We start from the raw sequence: 18386 nt of genomic DNA on the forward strand, positions 1-18386 counted from the left end.
CTCGACCACGGTGTCCCTTCTCCCAGCCTGTGAAGCACAGGCTGGGAACTTGCAGACTAGGTCTGTTTGTGTGAGGAGATGCGGGGGTCTATCCCTCCCTCTTATTCAGATGGACATGAGCTCAGTGACTTGTCCTGACGTCCAGTAGCACCCACACACCTGCCCTGGCTCCGACAGACACAGTCAGGAGTGTACAGATGGCTGGTGCGGTCACTGAGTCACCCCTTTTCCATTCTGGTCATGAAAGCAGCATAAGAAAGCCAGCAGTGAAAGGGGTAGAAGATCACTGAACAAGAGCTTCTTTGTGTCCTTCAGAAAGCTTAAACCCTAAAGGAAAGACGCGTCAGCTTAGATGTTTCTCACGGATCAGATCAGGTGGGCAGGGGCGGCCTTGGAGGTCATCAAAGAACGTGGGTGAAGAGCTGACGGGCCTCATGAGAACCGCTGTCAGCTCACGGATGGGGTTTCTTCTCGTTCCTCCACTGGGCTGCGTGCATTGGAAAACGCGGGGCAGGTGGAGGGACACGGAGGCCGAGGTGGAGGGAAAGGACCGGCGCCACTCCTGCTCTGTCCCGTTCAGACGAACCTCCCGTTTAAGGGCTGGTGGGTCATCACGGGCTTCTGTGAACACACATGGACACGTCAGCACGCACAGGTGGGTACGCACACAGATACACGGGTGAGAGCACACGCACACTCATGCAGGTGTGGGCACAGAAATACACGGGCGAGCACAGAGGAACATGTAAACACACAGGTGTGCACACACGTAGACATGCACTTAGCTATATGACTGTGCATACATAAAAACACACACAGCACGTACACAGACACACACACACGGGAGAGCACACAGATGCGCACGTGGGCTTGCTGGTCAGGAGGCATCAGTCAACCCCCTGCCAGGTTTTTCTTACTCAATCTCTTTCTGCCTGTTTCCCCAGCTATGGGTCAATGACACCGGCCCTCACCGGCTGTAAGGACAGAAAGTATATGACAATCTAAAGCTCTGAAGCACGGAAGGTGCGTTCTAATTTGAAAGCACGTAGACTTTCAAGCCCCCGCTGGTGATTTCTTATCGCCCGCCATCAGCCCCTGGGGATGGCCACGCTCTGGCCACGGTCCAGGCGGCCTCTTCCGGGCTCAGGTGGAGCCTGGCAGGGAGCCTCTGCCCTCTGTCCTTTCCTGTCGTCTGGGGCGGCCTAACGCTGGCTGTCTCGGACACGTGTGCCCCATCTCCCCGTCTGCCGACACAAGGCTCGCACACAGTCATCAGCAATGAGTACTGTGAGATACTTTGAAATCCCGATTAAAAACGGAGTTTGTGGAAAGAACAGAGCGGTCGCTCCATCTTCCTGGATAGCGAAGCCGTCGACTCAGACTCTCGTAACCGGCATGAAGTCAGAATGACTGCTGGGTGGTCGCAGTGTGGACAGCTGTGGGGATGGGGGTGTTTGTACCCTGACGTTGGCCACTGAGACCTCATGCCCACCCCTGGGACGTGGGCATGACTCTGGGGTCCCTAGAGGTCAGCTGTCTCTCGTCGTTGCAGCCCTGCGTCTGTGAAGTGCCGTGGGCACTCCAGGCAGCTGACACGCCCATCAGAAAAGCTGGTGCTTTCACCAGGCTCTCGTGCGGCTGGAAACACCAAGGACCGTGGTGCCAGAGAAGGGTCTGCAAGGTGCACTTCTGTAGGCATCAAGGCCATGACCCCGCTGGTCCAGCCTGATGTCCCCTGGGCTTTGGGAGGCACCTCGTGTTCTTTCTGCAGAGAGCCCTCTCCCACGGAAGTCGGGGGACAGCCTTGACCCCGGCACCTGCACAGGTGGTTCAGCTGAATGACCTTTACAGCGCTGGGTGGGCAGGTGGGGCTGTGTGGGGAGTCCTCACTGCCTCATGTGCTGTCCCCGTCCCCAAGCCCAGAGCCCCCCAGGGCCAGGTGACCCCATCACTGGTACACTGTGTACCTTTAAGAAATGTTTCTGATTTTCCTTTAGACCTTTTGCTGATTTTACTATTCCTGTTAGTGTACCCCAATTCTTTACTTTGAAAACTTAATATCAACATGCCAATCTGAGAGAATTTTAAAGCCACCTCAGTGAAAAGCGAAAACTTACTGCAATGCTGTGGCTGGCGGTTCCCTTCTTGCCACTGGGGTTTCTCTGTGTCAGGGATCCGCGGGACACGGACTTCCGATCGAAGGAGTCATCATCTTTGTCTTTGAGGAAAACAGGAGGGGGGTGCTTATTAACCACAAACTTACCCCAAACAAGTGTCTTTGCTTCCTAAGAAATTTTAAAAGGAGCATAAAAACAAATGCGCCATTCAGGATGAAGCTGATGTCCTCGTCACCGCCAAGACATCAAGGTAGGCTAATGACGTCCTGTGCTCTAAAAGGTGGGGAGCTTTGCACCATTATTAGGACGATTTACATCGCAGGACAAGGAAACCACCGCTGCCACCACCATCAACACCCTTATGTGCTTCAGGCAGCAAATTCCAGGTATCCAGACACCACGTCACTGCAACGGTCCCTGAGGGTGGCCCGAGGGCACTGGAGTGTCCTTCGGGCATCAGTGGCATGACATGCCGGGTCCCACGGGTTACGTAGAAATATGGGGCCCCGACTGGCCATTTTCATGCCCCTGAGCTCACCTCCCAGGCCTGGGGGACGAGGGAAGCAGGTGACTCTTACCTTGACTTCTGGGGTAATCACTGAGCTTTCTCCTCACAAGATAGGGTGCAGCCACCACCTGGAAGAAAGAAGCCGTCTCTGGGCGTCAGTACCTTGCTGTAATTGTTAGGAACACCGGGGAGCTAGGTTTGGATTTCTCATCATTCCTGCAGATTCGGATTAATCAGGGCAACTCTCTTCTGTTCCTGGGCAAAATTTGAACTTTTAACAATATTAAAATGCACGCTATCAATACATTACGCGACAAATGCCGGAATATGAAAGAGCTGCTTAGCTTTCGGAGAACTGCAGCCTTGGGTGGGTACAGCGGAAAAGCCCAAGTTCCAGCCCCACAGACGGGTTCAAATCCTATCGCTACCCCTCACCACCGTGACAAGGACGATTTACATCTTCTCTCCGAACTGTCTCCTCATCTGGAAAATGGGCCAGCAGCCCCTGTACAGGATATTGGAAGATTAACTGTACCTAATACATTCTCAGTGCCCCATGGCGGCTGGGCCCCCCACCTTTCTTTCCCTGCCCCTTTCCTGTTGCTCATCTCTCTGCTCTGGGCTAATTCATTCGCTGTTTTGCCTCTTCAGGGGGGAAGCTGAGAGCAAAACGGCCTGACTCCCTGGAAGTCCTGCCAACGCCTGACTCCCTGCGATTCAGCCTGGCTGGTTTTGTGGGCTGTACCAGGAGGCTGGCTGCAGACACGTTCAGGCTGGGCTTCCCGGGACAGGTCAGGAAAGACCACAGCCCCGAGAAGAGGGTCAGGGTGGGGCTGGGAGGCCGGACTGAGACCGCCTGTCGCTGGTCTGTGTGGTCTCAATCCAGTATGTCTACCTCCCCCACCCTCAGGCTCCACATTGGTGCAACAGGGGCGATATCCACACCTGCTTACCAGGTTTTTTGAACATCAAATGGAAGGATGGAAAAAAAATACCGTTTTTAACTATGAAGAGCTACCCATTGCTGTTGTCACGAGAAGCACAAATGACTAGGTGCTCATTACAGCTCACAAGGGGCGTATCAGGCAGCAGGCAGGACCCGGAGCAGACGGCCTGCTCTGTGCGTCCCGCCCATACCCCACGTCCATCCTTGTGCCGTTTCGCACACACTGGCTCCCGTGCTTCGCTCCCACGGCCGGGACCCGCGGCTCCCAGGGGAGGCCCGTCCCCGGGCCCTGGAGCCTGCTGTGTCTGTGAATGTTCGTCACCCAGGACAGGGGGGCGTGGAGGGCAGTACATGCCCAGCACCCGGCCCCTGTGATGTGCACTGTCTCCAGGGCTCTGTGTTCCTCTCAGCCAGTTCCCCTGCCTGGGGTCTGCCCGTCTCCTTCCCCTCTGCCCTCTGCCCTCTGTCCCACCCTCCCACTCCCCTGGCTGGGCTTTCCTGGATTTTCCCCGACAGACACCCTATGGGGAGACCAGCCTGTGAGACTTGCCAGGTTTCTAAAGTCCCAATGTTTCAGCTCCACACCCCCACCCCCCGCCGCCTCCTCCGTACTTGTCATGCTTCTGGAAAAGTCGGGCCAACCGTTTACCCGCTTCCAGCCTCTCGAGCTTGGATGTAGTAACACATACCTTGACCTCATCCGAAGGGTCTGCATTCAGATCCTTAGGACTCTGGCCCAACTTCCCAACAAGCTGGGGAAGAAATATCTGGAGAACAGGGAAGGAGCCTGTGCTTATGACCGCTCGTCTGACCTCCTGCCACAGGGCGGGCGGGCAGGACACACGGACGGTGTTCTCTGTAGTCCTCGGTCTGGAAGGCCGGGACGGCACGGCAACACCCACAGAGCACACACCACTCCAGGGCTTTGCGCCCAGGGCTGCTGGGTTTAGCAGATTAAAGTACAGAACGCCCAGTTGGCTTTGAACTTCAGATAAACAATGATTAAATTTTTTTAGTATAAGTATGTCCCAGATATTGCACGGGGTATACTTATACTAGAAGATGACTTGCTGTGAATCTGAAATTCAGGTTTGGTTGGGCATCCCGGCAGCCGCATCTGGGACTCCCCTAAGAGCATTTATCATCCTTCTGCCAGATTTCCTCATACTCTGATCTGTCTGGAGACTCCCGACTTGAATCGGGGGGAAGGATGTTGGCCTCAGGTCTCTGTCGTGGGCAGGTCCCCATCCTGCTACTGTCACACCCCCCTTGCAACAGCGCTTTTATGAAGGCCACCAACACGAGGTGCTGTCCAGCTTGCTTCCTTTGGACTTTAAAGTGTGTGTGTGTGTGTGTGTGTGTGTGTGTGCGCGTGTACCACGTGGCTGTGTTTCCAATTCTCATGCAGGAGCTGACGGTCCCCCCATATAGCACTCTTCCATTAGAAACAACACTAGCAAACGAAAAGGAATCCCAGCGCAGCCCACAGGTCACTGATTGCAGGAACACGAGGCTGGCAGATTAAGGAGGAGGGCGGTGGCTGCCCCTGGGGCTCTCGCTGCCAGGCCCTGGGCTGCCCTGTGCTCCTGGCCAGGGCTCCAGGCACGACCCCCAGGGCCCTGCAGCCCCTCCACTCACCGGGAGGCTGGATTTCTTCCGGGGCTTTGCCGAGGTCCTCACAGTGAGCCCTGCAGCCTGCAAGGCTGCAATCCTGTACTCGATATCTGAAACCTGAGGGAACCACAGACAGACAGACAGACAGATGTCACTTGGATGTCCTTTCAACGTCACAGGACAGGAGAAGCTGCTGCCCCCGATTCACCGATTTCATCATGCTTCCCCTAAGGTGGGTGACCCGCCCAGGGCCACTTCCTGGGCGCCCCATTTCCATCCGTCTTCCATGGTTGTCGGGAGGGTCACCCCCAAGCGGGGGAGGGGCTCCATACATTTTCTGGGGGCTCATCCATGAGGGATTGAGGGAGGGGTAGTGACGGGGGGAGAGCTGAAGGCAGAAGCTTCTGGGAACACGAACCGGGCCCCCTTCAGGTCCGTCCAGATCCCTCCCACAGCCCCAAACCCTTCTCACGGTCCTTGGGGCTCTCTGGAATCTGCTCTCCTCCCAGGCACTCCCCTTCTCATTCCCTGGGCTCTGGCGCAGGGCTCCACTGCGGATCCCCGAACACGCCAAATTCGACACCACCTCGGGGCCTTCGCCCGGGCTGCCTTCTTGTATTATCCCTTCCCGACCACCCTTCGAGGCAGCCCCATCCGAGCGCTCCCTGGGGCTACCCTCTCCTCAGTCTCGTCGACTTGTTCTCTGTCTCCTCCCACTAGAAGCACAAGCTCCAGGAACGCAGGGGCTTGGTCTGAGGTGCTCATAGCTGCATCTTTTGTGTCTACACAATGCCCACCGTACTTGGGATCCCGACTGAGAACTGTTGGCTCCATAGGAAGGAATAAATGAATGCAAAGTTCTCAGGCTCACTTGCGCCCCCTAAGGGGCACGGCCTGGGGATGCGCCCCTTCTTCCTTGGGGACGGAAGGGCACTTGCTGAAGAGAAAAGAAGCTGGAATGAATGGACAGTGGGTGCTGGGTCCCCTGCACTCAGACGGGCAGACCTCCTCTCCTCTGGGGTCAGCAGGGGGAGGGCAGAGCAGAGCCCAATCACCTTGACTGTCTCTGGGAGACCCTGGCTCTGTCCTTTGACCTTTGCACACCACTAACACACCTCCTACCCTAACTCAAGCCCGGGACCCAAGTTTACAGGATGACCCTCGGTCAGAGTCTGGTCCTGAGCCCCGGGGCTGTCCTAAAATCTAAGTCTGCTGCTGGAGAAGCCCTCCTCACGGCGCAGGGAGGGCGAGTGCCAGCATCTTCCTTCCGTGGCTGAAAACGCCACCTGTCTCTTGCCAGCCTAAAAGGGAGATGGGCAGGGGTGGGGTGCAGGGAGAGTGATTCCACGGAAAGCCCCAGGAGCCTGTCCTGGAGCCGACAACGTGGGCTCCCTATGTGTGAGCCCTTCGGGGGGCTGACCACCCTTGCCAGGCCTCCAGGGCCCCCACTATCTATCTGGGCGAGCCGCCTGCTCCCGGGGCCGCCGGAGCTACCTCGCTCTCTGTCCGCTGCACCTGAGAGGCCGTGGCGGCCACTCTGTCCTCCAGCTGCGACAGCTCCTCGTCTGTGGTCCTGCTGGGCGTTTGGCCTGCAGCCGTGCACACCTAGAAGAGGGAAGCGCCGCACGTGACCACCAGCCGGGCAGCCCGCGGTGGGGCGCCGTGTGCAGCTGGGGCCAGGCCGCTGGCTCAGGCACAAGCTGTTGACCCCCGGCCCCGCCTCCGAGTGTGTGCTGCTGAGGTCGCTCAGGCAGCCTCACCTCCGGGGCGGCCCTGGGGGGGTCCTCGATGGGGGCGCTGCTGCCCTGCTCTGCCCCTCCGTCCTTGCCCTCCTCCTCGGATGAGGCCCGCTGGTCACCGGTGCGGCTGATCAAGGCCTCCAGTCTTCTCTTTAGGGCCGCCTCTTCCATGTCGGCACCTGTGGGCTTGCTGCCAACTGGACACTGAGATGGACGAGTGGCTGATCTCAGCCGGTCGGTCACGTGGAAGCGCTGAAAGCAGAAGCAGGGCTCTGGAAAGCACCTGCCCCCAGCACCCTGGGGGCTTGGCCAGAGCTGCGGTCTCATCTACGCCCCACACGAGCTCGGCCAAGGGGCCCGCGCCACCTGTCCTCCAGAACCAGGCCCCGAAGGGTGGGATGTTCCTGGCGATCCTAACAGCACCCAGGCCACCTGAGACGCACCATTTTTCTTCTCTCTGTTCCCACACTGGGTCCCCAAGCCACTTCCTAGGGTTTAAGCATCCTTATGGTGCCAAACCAAGACCTCAACCCGGACTGTCTGCATCTGCCAATTGAGGCTACGGGGTGCTGACAAGTCTGTTCTCGGGGTTTTTCTCGGTCTCCCCGTGATAAGACTGAAGTACACGATGGCCGTGTAGCCTCAGCATCACCCGAGGGCTCAGGGGTGGGTCCTGAACTTGCATAAATGCTACAGCATTCATGTCCACTGTCCATGCTATGTCTCTGTGTACCAGGCTCTGTGTCCACGGTCTCACCCACGAGCCTCCTGTCGGCTTTGCAAAGGAATCATACTCCTAGACGCTGGTCTGGAGCTGACAGAAGTGTCTACAGTGTATTTGTGACTCTTGGAAAACTGCAAAGTTGTGTGAACCTCTCAGTGATGTTTTCCATGACACAGTGAGTAGCACCCTTTACCACTCACCCCTTCCTGAATCTAGAGCCAGGGAAGTTTGCCACCCAGGGTGGACTTGGATGAGATTCATACAACCCAGAATATCTATTTATCTGCCTTTGCTGGTGAGAAACTCAGAGCTAAACAGTGTTCATTTCTGGAAATCTCTTCTCCAGAGTTTAGCTAGGCCTCTGTTTCTTGAAATTATTTTTCAGGGTTGTATTTTTTTTTTTTTTTTTCGTTACGTGGGCCTCTCACTGCTGTGGCCTCTCCCGTTGCGGAGCACAGGCTCCGGATGCGCAGGCCCAGCAGCCATGGCTCATGGGCCCAGCTGCTCCGCGGCATGTGGGATCCTCCCAGACCAGGGCACGAACCCGTGTCCCCTGCATCGGCAGGTGGACTCTCAACCACTGCACCACCAGGGAAGCCCCAGGGTTGTATTCTTTGGTCATAATTTTCTAAGTCTCTAGAAGGGGGTGGGAGCCCCTCATTGATTCCAGAACTTACCCTAATTCTACAGGTGGGGAAAGGATGCTCAGAGCCCCTCCTTTGCCCGGCCTCACTCAGTAAGCATCATACCAGGGCCTAGACTGCAGTAAGCTCCGGCTGCTACCCGTTCCTGCACTCCGGCCAGCGGTTCACTGCCTGTGGACACGAGCTTCATGTGAAGGGATTTAGTGTGTTGGTTTTAAGAAGTGACCAGAGTCATGTGAAAAAAACAGAAAAATGGCCAAATTATCCCAACAGCCCTTTACAGCCAAAATGACTTGCGAGGGGGTAATGAGATTTAAAAGTTAAGGGCGGGGACTTCCCTGGTAGCAAAGTGGTTAAGAACCCACCTGCCAATGCAGGGGACACGGGTTTGATCCCTGGCCCGGGAAGATCCCACATACCGTGGAGCCACTAAACCCGTGCGCCACAACTACTGAGCCTGCGCTCTAGAGCCCGTGCACCACAGCTACTGAAGCCCGTGTGCCTAGAGCCCGTGCTCCCAACAAGAGAAGCCACAGCAATGAGAAGACGGCGCACTGCAACAAAGAGTAGCCCCCACTCGCCGCAACTAGTGAAAGCCCGCGCACAGCAACGAAGACCCAACACAGCCAAAAAAAAAAAGTTCAGGGCAATTCCATCCCGCAGAGCTTGCTCAGGCCAAAACTCCTGGTGTCATCTGACCCCTCTCTTTCTCTCATTCTGAATCCATCCCCGCTGGCTCTGCCTTCAACAGGTACCCAGGGTCCACCTCCCATCACCTCTGCTACCCTGCCTGGTTCAGCCGCCACCTTGTCCTGCCTGGACGATCCACCAGCCTCTTAACTGGCCTCCTGTTTCCACAGCCTGTTCTCAGTTTGCCCCGCAGAGGGCTCCCTGGGGGTCGGCGGGGGGACGTGAGCAGGGAGGCCGGTCGCTCATTAACTCACTGGTTGCCTCTCCTTCGGCCCACAAAGCAGACGTCAGAGTGTGAGGTAAGGGTCCCCCCAGGACCGCCTTCCGGGACTCTGAGATCTCCCTCCCCGTCCCTTCCTTCGGGGAGTGAGTCACCCGCTGACGCTGCTGCTGGGAGGCGGGCTTCCGCACCACGACGTCACTCACACCCACAGTGCCCGTCGGGCCGCCTTCCGGCCCCTCGGCCCCGGGTGCTCCTGGCAAGCAGAGGGCAGTGCTGGCTATCACTTAATTTTCTCTGTGAATGGAACCAACAGCCTCGCAGACGAGTGCCAAGGGCTGGAGTGAGCTGAGGGGGAAGCGGCACGTCTACTGGGACGCCTTTCTACAGGCTCCCAATTTCCTGAAGATGCTCAAAAAGCCAATCTCCTCAGAGGCCACAACGGGTGAAGAGAACCCCTGTGACGTTCGGAGGGTAGATTCTATTGGGCCTGATGGGAATAAATCTTTCAGAGTAAATGAGGTTGAGAAACTTCAGAATCCCCTTGAGAAACGGGAACCTGAGGCCACCCCAGGCAGGAGCTGACGAGGGTGTGGGGTGGAGATTTATGAACTGCTGTCAGAAGGGGGCGCTGTTTCTACTTGGTAAATAAAAACCCCACACATACAGACACACACACACACACGCACGCATGTCCAACACACATGTATGCATGTATGCACGCAAACACATATACACGTGATGGCAGCTGGCCAGCACGACAGGATACAGCTGGGGTGACCAAGGCATCCAAGTTTGAACCCCGAAAGCCCTATGTCCTGGGAACCCTTCGGCCCCTGGCAAAGAGGGGCACGGGTTGCCCTGGTGATGCTGGTGGGGGAGAGCGAGGCCCAGAGGGGGATCTGGGTCAGCATCCAGGACGGGGTGGAGGCAGCCCGGGGTCTGGGCAGCTGGGGGTGAGCCCTGGGGTCCTGCGGGCTACCGGGCCTGCGTGGGGGACACCTGCCACAGACTCAGGTGAGAGGGCCTGTCCTGAAAGCATCCTGAGGGGCAGAGGGCCTCTCCCAGACCTGCGCGGGGGCACTTCAGACTGTGCTCCCTGCCGGCCACGGGCTCTGGAGTTCCTCTCCTGAGAGCCTGGGCCTGTTTCCTCAGCTAAAACCCGGGGACTGAAACTCTGTCTCTGGGCCAGCCTGGCCCTGCCGGCCCACAGAGGGTGTCAGAGGGCACCTCCGTGGGTGAAGGTGGCTGTGGCCCTGGGGTTGCGTGGCTCCCACTGCCCACCCCAGCTGCCGCCGGAGCTGATCTCCAGAGCCCGCGGGTGCTGCAGGGAGGGGGCCGGGTGCTGAACCGGGGCCGTGGCTCAGGCAGACTCGGGGCAGGGCCTGAGCATCGCCGCCCCTACGCCCACAGCTACCCGGCTGTCTGTCTGTCTCTCAGACGCACATGTGCACATGCACTCGTATTAGACCAAGGGTTCTGTTCCATTCACTCCCCAGAAGGTGTCCCCAATGCGCTGGGTACACCCTCACATACAGGGTGGGCAGGAGACCCCTGCCCGCTCCGACGGCCTGGACCCCCGGATACTGCAGGACCAAGCGAGGTCCCCGGGTCTTCGCTGCTCTGACTTCCCAGCCCCTCTCTCGTTACATCCGCACCAAAGGCTGCACACCTGCGCCCCTCTGAGTTCTGCACCTTTGGCTGGGCCCACAGATGCCCAGGCTCCGAGCACGGCGGACGGCAAGGGCCTGGACGGGGCAGACGCACCCCCCTCAGCTGTACAGTGGAAACCTGTTCAGCTCTGAGCCCCATACATGAGCTCCCAATCGAGAGTCTTCCTTGCAAAGCCCGTGTTGGTGCCTCAACCTCCCTTAACAAAGGGGCTTCAGCAGGTCAGCAGGCGGTCCCCGGCTGACCCCCAGCGGGTCAGCAGGTGGTCAGCAGGCAGCTGACATGTACTTGTTCCGCTCAGAGATATGCAGCAGAGGGAGGGATTCAGTGGCTGGAGGACAGAGCCACTCCGGCCAGCAGGATGCTGGCACCTACCACTTCGGGAGCACCAAATTCCCAAGCAGTGGAAGGAAAGGTCAGGCCACCATTCGTCATGTGCCCTGGGAAGGTAACTGTGAGGCCCATTTTCTGACAGCTGGGGTCCTGGAACGCCAAGCAGAAGCTGGGAGCGGTACCAGAAGCGGGGGCGGGGGGCGTTGGGAGGATGAATAAAGCAGGACAGGTGACACATTCAGCGTCACTGCCGTGGCGCAGCCATTGTCACTGCTGAACCTGAGGCGCACAGGAAGGTGTGAATTGATTATGCCAGGCTGCTCAAACTAAAAGTCAAGAGCCCTGGGTCACCGTGGGCCAGGAGGCCTGCCAGGTGATGACCTGAAAGTGCGACTGGCTCATACCTTGAGTCACCAGCTCTTGAGTCACCGGAGTCTATTAACTCCCAGGCCGGGAAATGAGAAAATCAATTCTACTGTTTTCTTCCAAGCCCAGCAGATGCATCTGGCCTGCCATTATCTCCTCTGTGGTCCACCTTGTTTTAAAAGAGGGAGATGGCTCCAGCAGGCTGGTAAGATGCTTTTGCATTGTTCCGCAGGTAATTAGTTTGATCTTCACAGCACCGAGGGCTCTGAGTGGGCAAATCTGCCCAGAGAAGAGCACAAGCTGAGAAGCTTCAACACGAGGGTTTCGGCGGGAGTGGCCCCAGCCTCGAGTGGCTGCTGGTAACTGAGACCAGCTGTGGGCACACTCATGGCACCTGAGAGGCAGCGATCAATACCTGGGAGGGGGGTGCTCAGCAGACAGTCGTGTGTCCCCGGGGAGCGTGGTGGGCATGAACCCACGGCAGGAGAATAAGAGCTAACCCAACCAGGGTCCAGCACCGGCACCGGCACAGTGAAGTATCACCTCCAGAGCGAAAGAGAAAGGAAAGCATCCCACGACGAGAACTCGGAAAGTTCTCGTCCTGACGGAGGAGGGACACGAGCTGGGGGCAGCACAGAGCCGTGGAGAGACCACAGCCCTCGGAACGGGAGGTGAGCTGCAGGCTGGTGGTTTTCTCTGAGCAAGAGAGCCTGTCCGCGTGCCGCCAGGACAGCCTGGACGCGTCCTGGTTTTCCATCTGGGATCAAGAGCCGTTGGCCCCCTGTAGACGCCCCCCAGGGAACACCTGTCTCTCAGGTGCTCAGGGGCCCAAAGCTGCTCGTGCCCCTCCCTTCGGCCCAAAGCGGGAGCCGCTCTGTCCCGTGTGAGCTCCGTCCAGGTAAATCACATGCTATCTGGACACACGGACGGCAACTTGGAATGAACTTCCGGTGTTTCCAACTCGTTTGCAGCAAAACACAGATATACAATTTAGGAATGCAGTACAGACAGAGGAGGAAAATGAGCGACTGTAGTTTGGCACTGGTGAGACTTTCGTGGGGAAACTGAGTCAGTGTCTTTAGCCTGCGCTCTTGGGGCACCAGGGGCTCACTACCCACCACTTGGGGCAGGGTGCGTGCCAGGGCTCCGTTTCCTGCACCTCCTTGATCTCAGCCCCTTGGAAGCATCCGTCCTTGGTACCACATGCTGTGCTCTCTTTGGCCTCTCTCTCAGCATGAGTGATTATTTATAGAAAGTCTTTGCTGACTATCCCTCACCCAGAAAGTCCTGACCACGAGTACAGATGCGAAGACAGGCAACAGGTCAGGGGAGGACCATTCAGACTGACCCCAATAGTACATTACTCTCAAGAACTCCCAGATCCCCACGGCATGTCTGTGAGTCCTGTAAGAGTTGGCCCTGGGTCTTCCCTGATGAACAGGGACGCTACTGCCCTCTGGAGGCCGCTCTTTACACTGCCTGATTCCCTTTTCATAAAGATGCAGGTGAAGTCAGTGAAAGTAAATAAAGTCAAGAGAAAGAAATGAAGAAGAATTCCAGAGACGAGATACAAGCATGAAACAGAGAGTAATTTTCAAGGAGGCATAAAGGATGACTGGTGTCAGTAGGACTAAATACTGGGATATGTGTTTTACTGAATGTCACTAAAGCTGCTAAATTAAAAACTTGCTGAAAATAGACAATTTAATTCTAGTCTTTATCCCATTGTCTTCTGGCCTGGACACTGGGAACTTCTCTGCCAGTGGTGGTTCTGCCACCCAGGGAGGTCTCTGTCTCTGCCCTGGGGAGGTCTCTGTCTCTGCCCTGGGGAGGTCTCTGTCTCTGCCCTGGGGAGGTCTCCGTCCTGGCCGCACTGGCCCTCCACAATCATCCCACAGCCTTCCCAGGGGCCAAGCCAGTCACTCCCTGGTCTGAATCAAAGGACACTTCCTTGCATCAGCATTTCCCCTGCTGTTCCATAAAAGAAGAGTGAGCCCCTGGGTTGAATGACAGGGAGCGGGGTCTTCACTGCAGGCCTCCTGAGGGCCTTTCGTGCCCTGCTGTGCTCAGGGCAAAGGGTCAGTGGCTTCTCTCAGAGACGGAGGTCGGAGCAGGAGGTACGTCCAGCCCCGGGGTCGGGTGATGCTGCCAGGTGATATTATAGGAAAGAGAGCCAGCTGGGCCTGCGGGCACTGACTCTGCAGAGGGAGACGCAGAGTTTAAAAACTCCATGCTTCTGCCCTGTTGACATTTTAGATCAATCTTAGAACAACAAAAAAACCTCCCAAAACAAATAACAAAACACCTGACACTGATTCACCAGAAAGCCATGCGAAGAAAGGCACCTTCTTGGCCTTCCCTGGTGGCGCAGTGGTTGAGAGTCTGCCTGCCGATGCAGGGGACACGGGTTCGTGCCCTGGTCCGGGAAGATCCCACATGCCGCGGAGCGGCTGGGCCCGTGAGCCATGGACGCTGAGCCTGCGCGTCCAGAGCCTGTGCTCCACAACAGGAGAGGCCACAACAGTGAGAGGCCCGCGTACCGCAAAAAAAAAAAAAAAAAAAGAAAGGCACCTTCTGCAAGTCAGGCGCTCCTCTTCTCAGATCATTCACTTCCGGAGCACAGCTGTGAAGGGACTGAGGCTGGAAGGGCCCCTAACCTGTTCTAGGTCAGCTTAGACTGAGGAAGGGCCCCCCCAACGTCCGAGCCCGGGAAGGGTGAGCCCCGGGCAGATCAGAGGGGGAAGGGGGTGCGGATGGAAGCAGAGGGCTCAGCAGAGGCCCGGCCCGCTGACAGCCCTACTTGTTATCCCCAAGGCCCTGGAGAGCAGTCTGTAGCCTGTGGCTGCAGCACTGGACCACACCCCTCGTCCCAGGGCTTTTGACATTGCACATCTCTGTTGAGCAGGCTTGTGCAGTTTTATAGTTTTGAAGTACTTTTAATTTCTCAGCAATGAACTGATGTTAAGGTAATAAGGCGCCACCCAAAGAAGCAACTAGAATGCGTTCTTTCTGGCCACCTTACCTGCTTCTCAGACAAGGTCTGGCTTCTCCGTCTGGGATGGTGAGAGGCCACCCGCTGAGCCCAGATGCTTTCTTCATCTGAGGTGTCCACGTCGGCCAGATAGTGGGATGGGAGCTGCTCATTCCAGAGGACATTTGTTCCTTTGGAGGAAGAATGGGTTTGGATTATTTGGAGTGAAAAGCTGAAAGCCAATGGGCATTTTCTCCAATGAACAGAAATCAGAAATCGAAGAAAACGGAGACATGATTCTATTCCATTGATATTATGGGGCTGAGATCCCTAAATCAAAGTAAGAATGGAACAGAGTCCATGGTCCCACACACGGAATTTCAGGAGCAGAAGCCCCTGCCCCGGCCAGCACTCACCGGGGGGCTCCAGGTGGGCAAAGCAAATGTAATATAATTACATCACATGGAGTTCCACACGCCTCGGGTGTGGCAGACACGCGTCCCAGGAAGTCTCCACGAGTGGAGGTGACTTTGGGAAGCCTTTCCACATTGGTCACTGGGGACTGCTTTTCCTGCCAGACTAGTGATTCGCAGACTCTCGTGGGCACAGGTCACCTATGGTGTGGCCTGAGATGCTTATTCCTGGGCTCTGTTGGTGGAAGAGCCCCATGTTCTCACCAGGAAGTACCCCCAGAGCTCCAGGTTGGCCTGGAGGGTACCACATCCAGCCGTGCTGGGACGGGGAGGGCTTGACCCTCCTGTGGGGCGCCCCACGGAGCCAGGGTCCCAGGAATCAGCTGCACAAGCTGTTTCTGTGCTTGACGTGCAGTCGGCCACATGGCCCTGCCAGCACCCTGACCGACCTGGGGGCAAGGTCCTGAGCTCCAGCTGAGACTCTGGCCCCGTGGACACTGTGGTTTCAGCCTGGGAGATGTGCGCTAATGACCTGGCCATGCCGTGTTGGATGCCTGGCCCCCGTGAGCTCATAAATGTGTGTTGTTTAAAGCTGGTAAGTTTGTGATGGGTCATTACGTCTCAGGGCTAACAGACGCAACCATCCCATTTAGAGCCCACGACAGTGCGCTGAGTTAGGCACTAACCCTATTTTACAATGAGGAAACCGAGGCACGGCGGTTCAGAGGTTTGATCAAGCACACACCACACTCCTTTAAACCGCAGACCTTGTAGCTTGTCTGATGCACTATTAAGAGACAACCCTGCCAATCTGTCTCCAACAGACTCTCTTCTACCACACTCGCTGTAAGACGCTCCCAATTTGAGACGAGGTGACAAATGTGTCTTAGAATCAATGAAATCGGGTGGTGAGTTGGTCGAAGGAGCTGGGCTTGAAACTCAGAGCTGCCTGTCTCCCAGGCGCATTTCCCAGCTCGATACTGTCTGTCTCAGCTTCTCCCTCTCCCCGCTGCCACCCCATCCACGTGCTGGGGTTGATTAGGGATCCTGGGAGGAAATGCGTGTGTCCGAGTCTTCATCCTGTGACTTGGTCGATGTAGATTCGTTTACTCGTTGTTTATGGGGAAGTAAAACTGCCCTCCCACTGCCCCCAGACGCCTCCAGGATCCTAATGGGCATGTGAATCACGAGCTTACAGTCCCTATAATATAATGAAAAGGGAAAATGGAAAGCCGGCCCACTTCCTGGCAGACGGCATCTTAACCACCTTTCCCCGGCAGCTGGTCCCACGCTGCAGCCACGTGGGAGCAGGTCGGTGGGAAGCAGCCGGTGCTACTTCTGTGATCTCATCTGTTCCTTCATCACTAGGGTACCTGAACCCCGGACCCCAGTGCACACTCCCCCAGGGCACAGGAACAGACAGTGATTCGGGATTTCATTATGAAGCCGACTGTCTGACAACAAAACTAAACTGAGGATTTAAACTAGGGTCTCAGCACTTAGGGACCTCCCGAGTCATAGCTGGAAGGGAGGTGGCGCCCCAGGTTTGGAGCTGCCCTGTCCTGTGGATAAGATGGTCGGTCCGGGTGACCAGTGATCCCATCATCTCAGGGACACCTGCACGTCCCTACCCCAATCCTGCTCGATGTCCCCCCATCCAAGGTGGCAATGAGCTGTGTGGCCAGGGCAGGCGTCAATGTTGGTACTTCTGAGTGTTACCAGGGAAGTGCCCAGCCCAGGGGAGCAGGGGTTGATGGCGTGTGCCAGGCCTGCACATGCTGAGCAATCACAGTGAAGAAGGGGCTGCGCACTGTAAACCAGTCAGGGGGCTGGCACAGATCGGGGTCGGGGGGCAGGGTGCCAGCGACCCTCTCCTCCACACAGAGCCCGCGCGGAAGACGCTTGTCAAGGGCACCTACCAGGTGTTGCAGTGGTCCCCGGGGCTGTCATGCAAGACTCTCCCGGCAGGCAGAGCTTAGCAAGGGCGTCTGGTCCGGCAGGCGAGAGGCTGGCCATCTGCCCTTCTGGACAGGGGTGGCACCCAGAGGCCCTGGCGTCAGCCTCATCCAGGACCACGGGCTCCTGGGAGGTGGTCTCTGTGCAGGGCTCATCTGTGAGGGCCTGAGCACACGGGGCCTGTTGGCAGGTTTTACTAGGAAAGGGCAGGTCCTTGGAAAGTGGGTCTTTCCAGTCCAAGTCTTGAGGGTTTCCAGGCATCATCTGACCAACCGAACACTGGACACCCATCCTCTCTGCCCCCTGAGACTCAATTCCCTTTCATTTCAAAGGGCTCCGGACTTGCCGCTGGAGCAGGACCCGTGGCCCAAAGACCTTTTGGGTGCTGGCTCCCAGCTCCCTGCTCTGTTGTGCCCCCGCCCGCAGGCGTCTGCAGATCAGCCCCGGAAGCCCGAGCCTAGCCCCAGCTCTGGGCTGGTGCCATTTGAGCCCGGGCACTGAGATGTCAGGGCTCCAGCTGAGGGGGTCCTCGCTCTGGGGCTCGTGCCCCAGCTGCCTGTGCTGTGTGCGATGGTCCTCTGTGTGCCGGGCTCAGCCTCTAGTGCCTTTGGAAAGGGATCCCGTGAGGCTGAGAGGATCACCCCTTGTCCAGGTGAGGCAAGAGGATGGAGCCTCACGCAGGGTCCCCAGGCCAAGGGCACACAGCTAAGGAGCAGTGACTACATGGCCGGTTCTCCTGGGCGGCCCCCGTGGATGCCGTGTGTCTTGGTGTAAGTATTAACAGCAGCCTGTTCCACCCACAAGACTATCCTAGTTTGGGCAATGAAGCAGAGGACCCCACTAATGAGCCACAGTGGGTGCAGGCACATGCCGGGCCCTGTCCGACTCCAGGGCGATGTGGCTCCTCTGCCCTCGCTCTTGAGTCTCAGGGGTTCTGCCTTCACCCGGGGACAGGCACCCGCCCCGAACGCCCCAGGGCCCTGACTCATTTGCCCCGCGCCCCACTTCTCCGAGAAGCCGACCCCGTCTCTCCAGGGACTGGAGGGTGTGACGTTTCTGTGCCCCCCACCCCAGCTGTCCCCCTGCCTGTGATGCCCCCATGGCCATCAGACTGTTTCCCAGAATGCTGTCTCCCCACCCGGGGCCTGAAAACCTGTCGCCCAGGTTATCCTGGGATGGCCGGGGGCAGAAAAGAGAGCCCACTGACCTGCGGGTTGTCCGCGGCCACAGAGACCAAGGACAGGCTTGAGGGGTGCCCGCAGGACGGAGTGGAGTCGTCAGAGTCTGCCTCGAAGTCCAAGCCGTGAATGGGGAGGACGCGCTTTTTCTGAGCAGGAAGGGGTGCGGGAAAGAGGAGACAGAGGGTCAGCCTGACTGTGAGGGCCACACGCCCTCACCTCGGGCAGCGGGGAGGGCATCTCCAAGGGCACAGCCACCACCTGCGGCGGCGCCGGGGGCCGCCCAGAGCCCCCCA

General features: G+C 57.5%; 1 protein-coding gene across 1 annotated transcript in view; it reads right to left on the reverse strand.

Annotated features, from left to right (window-relative positions):
• The window catches only part of MLPH (melanophilin), a 38433-nt gene that overhangs the window by 3461 nt on the left and 16586 nt on the right, over positions 1-18386 (reverse strand). The window contains exons 6-16 of the mRNA XM_089916072.1: positions 18120-18239; positions 16876-17077; positions 14595-14734; positions 6946-7128; positions 6680-6790; positions 5210-5302; positions 4261-4338; positions 2696-2753; positions 2095-2218; positions 1754-1817; positions 1493-1638 (exon numbers count right to left, since the gene is read on the reverse strand). Of these exons, the coding sequence (XP_089772198.1) occupies positions 1493-1638; positions 1754-1817; positions 2095-2218; positions 2696-2753; positions 4261-4338; positions 5210-5302; positions 6680-6790; positions 6946-7128; positions 14595-14734; positions 16876-17077; positions 18120-18239 (1319 nt within the window). The remainder of the gene's footprint in view (positions 1-1492; positions 1639-1753; positions 1818-2094; positions 2219-2695; positions 2754-4260; positions 4339-5209; positions 5303-6679; positions 6791-6945; positions 7129-14594; positions 14735-16875; positions 17078-18119; positions 18240-18386) is intronic.

Source organism: Delphinapterus leucas, chromosome 8, assembly GCF_059928025.1.
Source record: "Delphinapterus leucas isolate spDelLeu-1000000601 "Yukka" chromosome 8, BTC_Dleu_Yukka2, whole genome shotgun sequence".
NCBI classification, from domain to species: Eukaryota; Metazoa; Chordata; class Mammalia; order Artiodactyla; family Monodontidae; genus Delphinapterus; species Delphinapterus leucas.